The sequence below is a fragment of the Ambystoma mexicanum genome, chromosome 8 (genome assembly GCF_040938575.1).
Source record: "Ambystoma mexicanum isolate Mex_15411 chromosome 8, UKY_AmexF1_1, whole genome shotgun sequence".
In the NCBI taxonomy this organism is placed as follows: domain Eukaryota; kingdom Metazoa; phylum Chordata; class Amphibia; order Caudata; family Ambystomatidae; genus Ambystoma; species Ambystoma mexicanum.
Genome location: NC_090929.1, coordinates 1,439,130,295 through 1,439,144,283, shown reverse-complemented (window position 1 = coordinate 1,439,144,283; position 13,989 = coordinate 1,439,130,295). Strand labels below are relative to the sequence as shown.

The 13,989-nt window shown below is 43.4% G+C and overlaps 1 protein-coding gene across 1 annotated transcript in view; it reads right to left on the bottom strand.

The window, feature by feature from the left end:
* The window catches only part of SLIT1 (slit guidance ligand 1), a 1,063,959-nt gene that overhangs the window by 137,733 nt on the left and 912,237 nt on the right, over positions 1 to 13,989 (bottom strand). The window contains exon 26 of the mRNA XM_069611588.1: positions 12,881 to 12,952. Coding sequence (XP_069467689.1) covers positions 12,881 to 12,952 — 72 coding nt within the window. The remainder of the gene's footprint in view (positions 1 to 12,880; positions 12,953 to 13,989) is intronic.

The window sequence follows — 13,989 nt, the reverse complement described above, 5'->3', positions numbered from 1 at the left end:
ACCGTTTTCCCCAGTGACAGCCACCCAAGTCTCACTGATGACCTGACTCTGTGGTGTTTTTGCCTCCTTGGGAGCCCTTATTTCCCTCGAGGTGGGGGCTGTTCCCAAGATGCTCCTTAGTGTTCCCTTGCGAGTAACCATGTGAAGACAGTGTGGCCAAGTTCTGGTTGTGGTGGTGGCAGTGCTGCCTTAAATTGTGGCTGCACAGGGCATGGCTATGTTACCACACAGTGAGCTTTTCTTTCTCCAGAAAAGAGCCTAAGACTACAGCGATGATTTATTTTAATCCAGTAATTAAGGAAATGTACACTTTGCCCTTTGATTGTGTGCATGGGTGTGTTTGTGTGTAGGTGCATGCATGCGCATGGGTGTGTTTGTTTGTTTTTGCATCTTTATAGCGCTACAAACCCTCGGGTATCTGAGCGCTGCTTATTTCCCACGGTGTGTGGTGCTCATTTACCGACCTCGGAAGGATGAAAGGCTGAGTTTGGCCTTGCCGGGATTCGAACCTGCATCAGCAGGCTCCACAAAGATGTCAAAGCGAGCGCTCTACTCGCTATGCTATCTGACCGGTGTGTTTGCATCTTCGTGTGTGTAAACTCTGGATGACCATTTAATATCATTGCTCAAATGAGCTCTGTCCAGGAACACACACAAGGACTGCAGGTGGTTGTGCCTTTGTGTGCCTGTGGCTGGGCTGTCTGGAAATCCTCTGGAGTTCCCTGAGTTTGCCTACACAATGGCCTGTGAAAGTTTGCATGTAATAACCAGCACTGGTTGTCTGACTTACAAATGTTTTATTGGTGCATGTGCGTCTGATTGGAGGTGGAGTCACCTCAAGCCTCCGGCCAAGCGAAAAAAAGCAAACCCTCTGCACCAGTTCTTTGAAAAATACTGGAATTCAGAAGCTGCAGGAAGATGGACAAACTTGAGGAAGGTGATAGAAACTCTACACCAAAATCTACTGTCCTCTTTAAAATCCAATGGCACAGCTTTGCTTCCTCTGTGCAAATGAACAAGGGGGGTCATGGGAGTCCCTCTGTCAGACATTAGTCCTGGTTACAAGAGACTAACCCAGAGTCTTTAGCTCACTATCTTTCACCAGAGTAACATGACTGTGGTTCTCCCTTCCCTTGATCTGGTGCGGCCAGTTGGATCTGCTGTGAAGCTCCTGGCTTTGCCTATGTCACTTGCCTCAGATGGAGAAGCACCATGTCCTTAGGAGCCTGCCACGGATTTTTCTATCGATGAAAAGGGCCAAGCATGACCCTGTTCCCATTCCTCAAGCTGCTGCAACACCTCCTGTCCAGAGAGATCATCATTGCGGTCCTTCGATTTCATCTTGGCCTCTGGTCCCATCCCTCAAGGTGCAGGGTCTGCATGGATGGCACTGCACATCCTGTATTGGAACACAACATCCATGGCTGCACATCCAGGGACCCCATTCTGCAACCTCAGCAACAACCCAACTGTGCCGTGACATATTTGTCTTGGGAGGATAGCTCAGGGGCAATGTGCTCGCGTTGGAAGCAAGACCACATGGAGAAATACAGGTTCAATCCCCGGGTCCGCGCTTAGAAACCCCTGGGTATTAAGCACATTATAAATAACCTATCATATCATATGGTCATCTGTACATTTACTTGTTTGGGTCCCTGGGCTCTACCTATGGTCTTGGTTGCATTCATTTCATCCAGCTCTGGGGTGGCCGAATGCCGATCCAGCTTTGAACCGCAACACCTCGGACTGCTTCTACTGGTGCTTCATTCTGAAATCTAGAAGAACATGCTGATTTGTCACATCGTCAGTGATTGGACCTCGCCTTTGGGGTTCCTCTTACTCACCTTGGAGCCTTTATTCTGTTTGTTGTCTGTTGGCCATTGAATTTTGGACCTCAACTTCTCTGGCGGCTAACGTCGGAACTCCACTCTGCAATCTCCAAGTCAACGATGCAGTGACTCATCTTTGAGGACAGGACCGGACCTCTTCAGTGGGGTCCTCTCAGCATTCCCAATATCTGCTTTCATCCTGGGTGGATGGCTCCAATTGCAGATGATACGTCTTTTGCACATAGGCACACGCAGTGGGCCAAGCATTGCAAACTGCTCAGCCAATCACATTTTAGCTTTATTCTAAAGGGAAATACTAGGTATTGCAGTTGAGGGATTTGGTGCTAGGCTAGGCTTTGGATAGGCCTGTGAGCCTATCCCAAGTGACACTTGGACTTTGCAAGAGTTTCTAAACACTTTGTCACCCTGTAGTGTCACCATTTTTGAAAGGCTCAATTCTTTTGCACAACGTTTGATGTAAACATAATATTTGATAAACATATTTTGCAGACCTTTTGTTATTAGGTGTCTAATAAACGTGTTCACTGCACCTAGTAACCACACTGCTCCTTCAAAAGAGTATGACTTGACTGATACCTAGGAAACATTTCCCTAACATCATGGATGTACAATTACAAGTTAGTTCCGTGTAATGATTTAACACATGTTTTTTCCTACAATCTATTTTAATCTGACAACTGTGCTGTGTAAGCAATATCTTAATACTTGTTGTATGTGTTCCTCTACCTACGCTTAAATCTTCATATAACCTCACTCCCCTCGCCTTTATTGATTACCTTTTGATTCATAGGATGTCTCTCCCTCCACTGGGTGGACTCGTATCGTGTCACGTTTCCTGCGATCCTCTCTCGGATCCCTCGCATAGTCGTGATTCGACGGTCCCGCGTCACCCTCATTGCCCTCCTCAGTTCTTGGTGATCATGCGATTCTTGGGTCATCCTGTACAGCGAGCAGCGCAACGAGCAGTGCGCGTCTACTCTTAAATGTGTCCGCCACCTCTGTGTCTCTGCACGCCTGACCTACATACGTTACGTGAATAGCTTTGCCCTAAATGTATCAGATATTCAATGTGGATGCTGCTCATTAATTTGACTTCTTAAGGTGCTCTTTTGTGCCGCATAGGTTCTACATAAAACATCAAATAAATAAATTAATACATACTGTGATGGCCTGTATGTCCATATAAGGATCAAATGCGGTTTTGAAGAAGCATAAGAAGAGAGTTCTCTGGTACCTCTGTACCTATGACAGCAATGTTAGGCACCCATCCTTTCCCTCTGAGTTGCTGGTAACAGGGGGGCTGCTATACTGAATGGACCAGAGTCACCTGACGTACCTCAGAACTCTAAGTAGGGGACTGGTATTTTTCTCCAGCGGCCCCTTCACACCTTTAAACCTTTCATATCAGGGCCTCTTCATCTCTGGAGCTCTCGGATTCTGAGCCAAGATCATCTGACCTCAGTTCTCCTATTGCACCCTATAGAGGTGGGGCAGCCCTACCTCCACCTTAGTTTGTTCTGCATCAGATGTTGGGGCACCACCCTCTGCTTATTCAGATTGTTGCACAGTCATTGGCAGCAGTGCCAGGTTACCATTCTTCACATGTCCTCTCTAAGGGCAGGACACCTTTTGAAGCAGTAGAATGCCTAAATGTTCAGTCTGTGTCTACCCAGTGACTTGCTTGAGACTTCATTGAACCTTAACAGCTAAAGGCAATATTATCATCCATCAATCCCTCAAGGTAATACATAGCACATCTTATCTTTTCTTCTGTACAGCGGTTTGCCGAAAGTGCTATATCAACCCAAATGAAAAAAAAATACATGACAGCACCACCTAACATTCACTCCTTGTCTGCTTTGCCTTTGCAGAGTTGTTCGATAAAAGCCAGGCAAAGCAAAAGGCGTGCATCAGTTGGACAGAATACACGTCCAATGTATTAATTAAGGCCTTGTGCAAAACTGACGGGTGGGAGTTATCAAATGAATCATAACCACTGTCAGTGCTCTGGGGAGCACTCCAAACAATAGTTTTTCTGCTTGCTGTGCCAGTATAGAAACGATTGAAGGCCCTAACATAGCTAGTGAGGAGACCATTTTTAGAGAAGGGGTATCTGTTAACCAACCAGAATTTCAAAGGCTGTGCGTTTGGTAGACAAAATGGCGATTGTGACTATAAACGCCTTCAAAACGTTGCATAGTGGGAGAGTGCCCTCAGGGACGTCATTTCACCAAAAGCCAGGGGCAGCAGAAGTGACATCACACGACCCTTGATCTCTGATGACATCACGGGAAGTGATGTCATTTGACCCCACCCCGAAGTGACATCACGGGAAGCGATGGAACACGACCTTTCACCCCTTGACAAAACAGGAAGTGGCATCACATAGCATTGTTCCTAAGTACACTACGAAAATATGGTTATGATATCATTATAATGTATCATTAATATCATTGTGTATAGGCCCATATTACCAACTTACTGTCAATGCAAGCAGACATCCAAGGCCAAATAATAATGATGTGTTATTATATAGCACTTACGCTTAAGCGCTTTATATGGAACAATACATACAATATCACCCAACCTGTGTTGGTACTCATTTAGTGACCTCAGAAGTATGGAAGGCTGTGTTGAGGTGTTTAAAAACCTACTAAATTAGTGACTCACCCCCTGAAGTGTGCCTGAAAAACCTTTAATGAATCTGGCAATTATTGTATAGAACTCCAGAAACACATTTATTTGTTCATCCTATTATTTCTAAGTTAGGGTCGCTGCTCAAAGTGTAACACTTTTGGAACACCATGTTTTTTAAGAGGCCTAAGCAAGACGGCCAGCCACTCGAGAAACAAAGAGCCACATGGCACTGGCCACAGCCCAGGAGCTTGCATAAAAATAAAAATAAAAGATTTGTAAACATTTTTTTAGGGGTCGCAAGGGAGACCACAGGGGTAGCAAGGGAGACCTCAGGCGTCACAGTTGCGACCCCTGGCGAGCCCCAAATGATGTCCCTGGGAGCCTTGGACTTAGAATCCTCATACGATCTGAATTAATTTCCAAACCCAAGTTGTATTTTTAATCTTAGCTAAACTATGGTGATTGAGTTATCACGAGATGAAATTCTATTGGCGAATTTTATTTTCTCTTCTTTTTCGTTTTTTATATTATCATTTTCTATGGTTTACCTCTCAATTGTTTTCTTTATAAGGGCACGTTTGTTGAGCAGCTTTGTTTCTGAATATAAATGAATGTTTACTGCAACATTGGCCCCTTGACACGAGAAATGAGGCCATGTGCCCAGTGGCTGTACAGGTATGGCAAAGGCGATCTGCAGCAGTGTTCTTTTATACTGACAGTTTCTGATAGGCCCAGGAGGGGGAGGGGGCTGGCGACTGCACGTGTCTATACTTAAAAGAAGGGAGGTGTTTTAGCACTGCCATGTGCTCGTTAAATCCTGCGATGAGAACATAACATTTGAGTCCCTAACATCGGTGATACAACTATATTTCATAATTTTGTATATATATTTTAGTGTTTTCGTTTGTTATTCCTAAAATGTTTTCTTCTGTTATTAACTTATCGGGATATATTTTATTTCAGCTTTTAATTTCTCTTTCTCTTTGCTAATATGGACAGAACGCTTTCACACGATCATTAAATATTCACGAGGTCTTATTTGGATTTCCAAGTCTTTTGTCTTTTGGGAAGTCACTGTTAGGCTTATACATGCTGGGGGCACATTGCCACCTAGTGAAGAATAGGTGGCATTACACTCACTTCGTGTCCGTGGTGTTTTTGTGTGTGTGTGAATTACAACTGTTGATACCAGGATCATCATGTCAGGCGTTCCCACTTTCAGAAGGCATGTATTAAGGGAGGACTTCCTGGACTTCCTGGATATTTTATAAGGCTAGAATTTGATCACTGCTGTGGTAGTTGATCGACACCAAGGAATAATAGTAGGTATTTTGGACTCTGCATATGCACTAACTCACTCAGCACATTCAGCTGGTGGGGGTATGAATATTGATATTTTCTTTGTAACGCGCTGGTGCACAAGTGTTTGACCCTCGTACACAAGGGTATGACTTTCTAAACATTCAGGGGCCAGATTACAGAAACTGTTCACCAGTGTAAGTGCAGGTTTGCACGGTAATAGCACTAGGGCAAGGTTTGCCCTATATTTTAAAACAATGGCACATATTAGAAAACCGGTGCACCGTGGCACAAAAAACATACATTTCCCATGCATTTTTGCCCCAGGGCAAATGTTAGCCTAGTGCTAAAATCAATCCGTATCAGCACTAGGGCAAACTTTGCCCTGGTGCAAAAATGGGGTCAAATGTATCTTTTTTGCACAAGGGCAATTTTTGCCCTGGTGCTTATAACATGCCAAACTGCACTTGCCACTGTGAACTGATTTTTTGTAATGTGTGACACTGTTTTTAAAAATAGGGTAAACTTTGCCCTAGTGCTAACACAGTATAATTTTGCACTTGCACCGGTGCAAAGTTTCTGTAATCTGGCCCCATATTTTGTTGAGCAATATTTGCAGCAATTAGCAGTGGAACAAAAAAGCACAGTGGCTGCATTACAGAATATCTGTGACAGTGAAAGTGTCATTTTGAAAAAATAGTGTTAGTTCAAAAACCAAGTTCTTTTCATGAATTTTTGCACCGGGGAAAAGTTTTAGCATGGAATGTCAACACCATGGGCCAGATTATTCATTAGCACCCTTGGTGGGGGCTGGCCAATCAGGAGGCCAGGAACATGGGCTGAAACTGGTGATCTCAGCCCGTGTTCCAAGCCACATCATGGCCATTTTGCCTGCCATCTTTTCCCCACCCTCCGTTCCCTTTTTTTACTTTCCCACTTACCTCATTGCAGTGGCGGCACTGCCCGCTGCCACAGCTGCTGCCGCTCCTTCAGCCCTGCACCGGCTGCCCACTATGGAAAGGGATGAGGGGCTCCGTTTGCAGCCCCACCTTCTCATTTTATGGCAACCATCTTTGAAAAGTATTTTCTTTCCGTGAATGGGATGCCGTGAGGCAACCTGTTCACAGAAAGAAAACACTCTGTATTCACCCCGTCCCAGCCCTTGGGACGGGTGCTAATGGTGATAACAACCCGTTCCAAGCACTGGAACGGGTAGTAACATCCCGGTGCCCTTGTTAAATGCCCTCGCTTCGCTTGGGCCTTTATCTCAGGCTGCCAGCCCATTACCACCCGTTCAAGCCCTTGCAACGTGTTGTTAACGCCATAATATTTGCATCAGAGCATAAAATGCATTTAGCCCCGGTTTTGCTGCCTGGGTAATGCAGAACTGAACAAATGGATTTTGTTCCAATCAGTATTATATAATAACGTTTGCACTAAGGCAACATTTAATCAGGTTACTTTTTTTTACTATGTTTGCTGCATAAGATAAAAATACAAGTTATATATAGACATAGTTCAACAATCAGGCGGCCTCAGTTTTGCCCTAAGATTTTTATTTTTTTTAGATAATATGGATTGGGGCAAACACGGTTTGCTCCATTATGTATTAGCTAAGCATTTGCTATATTTTTAACACCAGTGCAAATGTTCAATATTCTGGCCCATTGGACAAGGAGCCAGATTATCAAAACTTTGCACTTGTGCAAAGAAATGGAGCAGATTAGCATGAATGTTGCTGCTTTGATAATACGGAATGGAGCAACCAGGTTTAGCCCAGATGCATATTATCTCAAAATGTTTCCACTAGAGAAAAATGTAGTACACAGACTTCTTTAATATTATACAGCAAACATACTACCAACAAAAGCAGTCTGATTCATGTTTGCCCCAGGTCAAATGCTTTTAGATAATATTAATTGTGACAAATCTGTTTGCCCAATTCCGTATTAGCAAAGCATTTGCTCACATTTTAGCACTGGTGCAAACGTTAGATAATCTGGCCCCAGATTATCTCAATTTTGCTCATGTGAAAATAAACGGAGCACATTAATTTAGCATTAATTGTGCTGCTTAGGTAATACTAAGTGACATAAACACGTTTACCCCAAATCTTATTATCTAAATGTTTGTACTAGGGCAAACATGAAGTCTGCTTTTTTATTATATTTGCTTCTTAACATAAAAGGAAATGTAGCTAACACATGCATTTTTATATTACACAGCAAAGAGCACAAAACACCCTGGTTCCAGATGACCAAGATTTGCACTAGTGCAAACAAATGAGCAAATGCTTTATTAATGCAAAATTGAGCAAACAGATTTTGTCACAATGCATATTATCTAAAAACATTTTCACTAGGGAATAAATTAGGGTGACTTGTGCACTATATTTGCTGCATGGCCTACAACAAATTTGGGCCAGATTACAGAAAGTTTGCACAGAATTAGCACTAGGGCAAAGTTTGCCCTATTTTTAAAAACACTGGGACACATCAAAAAACCATTGCACCTCGGCAAATGCAGTTTGGCATATTAAAAGCACTAGGGCTAAAATTGCCCTAGTGCAAAAGAAATGCATTATCACTACATTTTTGCGCCCGGGCAAACTTTTGTACTTGCACCGCTGCAAAGTTTCTGTAATCTGGCCCCAGGTGTCTACTACATTTCTTTACATGTTATACAGCAAACATGGCAATTAAAACAGCATGCTCCCATTTCACCCATGTGATTTTTTTTAGATAATACTGATTGGGGCTAAATCTGTTTGCTACATTCTCCATTATCAGAGCAGCAAAATTGGTGCTTAATTAATTTTGCTCCACTTTTTTGCACCAGTGCAAATCTTTGAGAATCTGGCCCCTGGTTCTTTTTTCCCCTCTTGTAAAGGTTTTCAGATAATATAAATTGAGACAACCCCTGTTTGCTCCATTTCACATTATCTAAGCAGCAAAGCCGGTGCAAAGTGCATGTGATAAACTTTCAGCACTTGTTAAAATGTTAGTTTATCTGGCCTTAGAATGGAATGGGGTCAAATTGTGACCTGCGAGAAAAAGAAGACAGTGTTTGCTTCCTGTTTGTGACTTAGCATGTTCTGTGCGATCTCCATTTTCAGGGCACTGCTCTAACCGCTCTCCGTTCGCATCTGCAAATTGGGCCATCCTCCCACCGCAACTTTATTTGTACATACATGTATGTACACAGCTTGTGCACATGTGTCTATATCTGAGCGCATGTAGTTCAAGTGCAATTTCTTCATATAGCATTTTGTGAGTCAGCGGCAGCTGCGCATACAGAAACTGCACTTTTTGAAAAGCGCAAATACTTCTACACTCTTTAAATGTATACAGTTTACTCCCGGCCCTATCTTCGGCCATAGGCTGCATTCTGCTGCTGTTTCCGTGAAGGCGAGATTGCCACATTGTTCTCTACATTTTGAAATAGTAATTTAGGGGAGTGCAGGGAATGAGTGAACTGTGGTGAAGGGCAGGAACGCCTCTACGTGGTGCCACAGAGATCAACATATATGAAGGCTGTACCAAGTGGCCAGTTTTATTTGATTGTTGAAAGTTTTTGTGTTGCATGCATAACCTATATATCATTAAAGCACCGAGGTATCCTTTGCTTTATAAATCGTATTTTATGATATGTATTCTTTGCTAAATGTGCACTGAAGCAGTAAAAGCATGTCCACAGTGATGATGACTTGCTAATGTGCTTATCAAATAATTAATATGACATTGGCCATAAGACTAGTGAAATGACATGGACACTTACTGCACCTAGACGCAAGCGTTTCCTATTGGTATCACATCACTTGGTACTTGGTCTCTCCCTGATGACTCTGGAGCGTTGCATTGAGTCACGTTTTAAGTATAATGCCAGGGTTCTGCAACCTATGGCTTCAGTTCCTTTGGACTACAACACCCATGAGCCCCCGTCAGCATAATCAATGGTGAGGGATCATAGGAGTCGTGGTGCAAAATATCTGGCGATTCGCAGGTTACTGACCACTCGAATCAGCGCATCTGAAAATGACTCATGAATATTAACTGGAAATCATGGATGGCCAATTAGATTCAGAACTTGAGGATCATCAATTAGCACTCAGAGCATTGTACCTCTGGCATTCCGAGACTGCATAATTTCATTCTATGCAGAGGCATTCAGCACCTTACGATTTCTTATGCCTAGACCTTGCACTCCTTGCTCTCCGATCTTAGTACTGCATTGTTATAGGGCTGACAAAACATGAATAGGGCAGCAATGCATTTGAATACATGCACTTAAAATTGGAGAGAAATCCTCCATGTAAAGGGCAGCCAAATGCAAGAGAAGCGCAACAGAGCTATGGGCAGTCTTACCTATTACTTTCTTGGTAATGTCTGCGAATGCACTGCATTATGCAATGAAAGCCAAGAACGAGGCTAAGGCGTCCTCTTGGTCTATATGCAAGGCGTGCACTCATGCATGTATACATTATAGCAAACATGTCACCTTCAGCCAATTCAGGTGGCTCATTGAGGAAAAACCTGGACAATACAAGTGATGTTAGACCCAATGGAGGGTTTCCAGAGCAAAACCATCAAGTGCAGACGATGTTCTGCTGGTCGGGTGAGAAGGTGGGCAGGCCATCTATCTGGTGGCTGATCCGGAAAAGGATGCTGAAGGTCAGAGAGGTGCTGGATGTGGAAAGCTAACCCAAACTACACAGATGCTCATGTGTTTTCTCAAGAGTTATCTGCTGTAAGGTAGGATTGGATCTCATGCCAGAGTCATGCAGCCCGCACACTGATGGTTCTGCTTCTGTGTCTATTGCATTTGCACATTGTTGAGTTGCATGTCAGGCCAATATGTGGGTCTGGCAGTGGGACCGTAATGTGGTGGCAGCCTCTGTAGGTTGATATGATCTACTCGATCATGCCTACTCCACGCTACCATGCTTGACATGGATAGTAAGAGAGCACAAGCTGGATTGCATTGCATTTAAGCAAATTATGATGGTTATTTGTGTTCCTAGTAATGGAGATCACACCAGGCACGTTATTAATTTCAGGTGTTTTACATACAGGTTCACTAAAGTATCCGTAATTCTTCTCACTTAAAACATGAAATCACAAGATTAAAATGCTGCAGAGACATAAGTCATTTGGGAGATATTGAGCATAAATACAGTATCAGTCTCGTCTAGTTGAAATGAAAATGCAATATATTTGATTGTATGTCCCCCCCCACAGAAATACAATAAATAAGAACAAGACAAAGAGAGAGAAGAAGAATCGTTTGGTTAAAACAAGCAATCACTGTCAGGTGTATAAAAATTATATTCTTAAAATAAGGAAGTATATGTGAATAATAAGAATAACGTTACAGCTTGGCCCTGATGAATGTGACTTAATGTTATTTTATCTGGCTGAAACCGGTCAACCCCAATAAGGAATATCATTATTTGTTAAGATACCCTTTCTCCTTTTTGTCTTAAAGACAACAATTGGTCTTCTTATTTTTAACGCCCACTTACCTCCGGGTTAGGTGCGCAATACAAATAATAAACAAATGACAAATTACAAAAAATTAACTGAAGAAGTAAACCTTCCATATGGGCAGCACTGAGGGGTTAATGAATTAGGTAACCTTCAGTTGTATTAACAATTGAAGGTTACCTCATTCATGTTCCTATCAGTACATTTATTTTTCCTATTTTCTCTTCGGGCTATCAGGCTAAGACCTTATAACTGGCCAGCATATCTTTTACTCTGTGTTTCATGAGTTCAGTATGATACTAATCAACAGAGTATGATTGCGTGCCTCAGTAGGGTGAGACAGCTAGATAGCGTTTTTTCTCACTATCCCTTTCCTAGATAGGCGGCACACCACTGCTCACTAGGGAAATGCGCCACACATAGGGATAGCAGCTCTTTCTGGGCGATATAGCTAGTTTTAGCTTGATTGATGAATTGTTGAATTGAAGTGGGCTCCTTGTCGACTGTGTGCTATGATGTGACTGGGCATTGGAAAGCACCCGATAGCTCATTTTTGCCTCCTTGGTCCAGAAGGCTAGGGCCTGGTTCACATCGTATGAAAAGTGTAACCTGTGGTCCAAGAGTCATTAAGAACAGGAAATGATTAAATGATTTTATTAAATGGCACCCTTGACAAAGAAATTAGAGTTCAGAGAAGTACGAGTTATAAATGTAAAATATAAGCCAAGACTCAAAAGAGTGTATTGTAACTTCGGTGAGCAAAGCTGCCGTTGTAAGATGCGTTTGGACAATTCACAGCTAGAGTGACGCAGAAGCGACATCTATGTAGGTGCAATTTTAACCGCATATGACCAGAGTGTGCTTGAATGCCATGCAGTCTGGACTTGGCAGGTGAATGATGAGGCTTGACCAGGGATATGCCAAGTGCAGTGTTTCAGTGAGGGGTGGGCACAGGACGGCCAACCCCTTGTTACAGCCTTCTCCTTTGACTGGTCTGATGTGGTGCCGGCCAGCCACAGATAGAGGTGCAAAGCTATATCCCAAATAAAAATAGGGGTGCAAATGTATTTGATGTGATCGCCAGTCCAAGGCCTGTCCCCTGAGATGTGATGTGCTGCCAGCAGTCATGGAGGCGATGTGCTGCGGAAAGGCTCTTAGCCGTTCCCTCGCATGAGTTTTGGGGGAGACAATGCATATGCGAGTCGGACAAGCGGTTAATATTGACACTTAGATATGCAGAGGTGCCCACACTGTGTAGCGCGTACACTCGCTGCACAGCCGCCTCAAAACTCACAGATCCCATTTGCGAACGAGGAGGTCTGCGTGTTGGCGTTGTTTTTCAGAGGATTTTTGGACAACACAATTATAACTCTGGTTCTGGTATCGTACTTATGGGAAGTAGTCTCTATCTAATCATAGATTATATATTAATCTAAAGTGACAGCCATTCTTGTGTAGATTGTGGCATTTAGGACAATAGCACTTCCAACATTCATTACCAAAGGAGTGATAAAGGCTTTAAACATCTCACAACACACACACACACACACTAGAAATATCGCCCAGCAAGTTTCCTCTGCATGTAGGACTGATTAGTCCCTGTATACTCACAGGTGAGAGAGAGCGGTGACATCTGTGAAGATTCCCTCTGGGAGACTTGAGATGTCATTTCCATGGAGGGACCTACAGAAATCACACAATATTAGTAACACACACAAGAAGGGGCTGGATTGGCAAACATGGTTATGCATACCTCTGACTTACTCCTTATAGTTTATAGCTGGCGTGGGATATTTGGTTCAGTAAGATATCACTATAACTAACTCTGACTTACTCCTGACTTGCTCGGAGCAAGCCGGGAATAAGTAGGAGTGGGGGTAAGTCAGGCGTAATAATGGCAACTTCTTTGTTAAATGAATAGACTGTTCCATATGTAGGTCAAGAGTAAGTCATAATAACTTCTTTGTAAATCAGCCGCTAAGTGCTTTGGTCTTTTTGCTCTTCTTGGCATTACATGGTAACGAAGATAAAGATTATTAATAAGGACTGTGTGGCCCATCTAGTCTCCACCCACATGCAAGGGTACACAATACTTTAGTCTTTAGCTTAGTCTGTACCTTGTCCCTCTTACTAATATTTTTGCAGGTACCTCTAAAACATCATATCCAGTATATGCATATTTGTTTAAGTGCCTCCTCATAGTACTTATGCATTAATTGCTGCATCATTTCATTGGGCCTCATTACGACCCAGGCGGACTTCGCGGTGCTAAATGCACCGCGAAGCATGGCGGAAAGCCGCCGATAGCGCCATGGGGGTTGGCGGATTTACCGCCCCATTCCGACCTCGGCGGAGCGGTAAATCCCCAATCCCCATTCTGCCCTTCCCCATTCCCATTTTTGCCCCATAGGGTATAATGGGAGTGGGGAAGGAGTTAATTACGCCACCGTAAAATACGGTGGCGTAATTAACAACGAGGTCCCGTAGCGCCATGGTTTTCTCCGGCTGGTAAAACCAGGCGGAGAAAACCTCCATGGCGCTACGGGAACTCGTAGTATGGCGGAGAGGTACGCCATGCACTACGCTGGCGTAATACCCTCTCCGCCAGGGTCCTAATGAGGCCCATTGACCTGAACTGTCCACAATCGATCCATGTACATCTTCCAGGACAGGCAACATACAGATCCATGTTCAACACTCATGCTGGTGTTAAGTCTCCT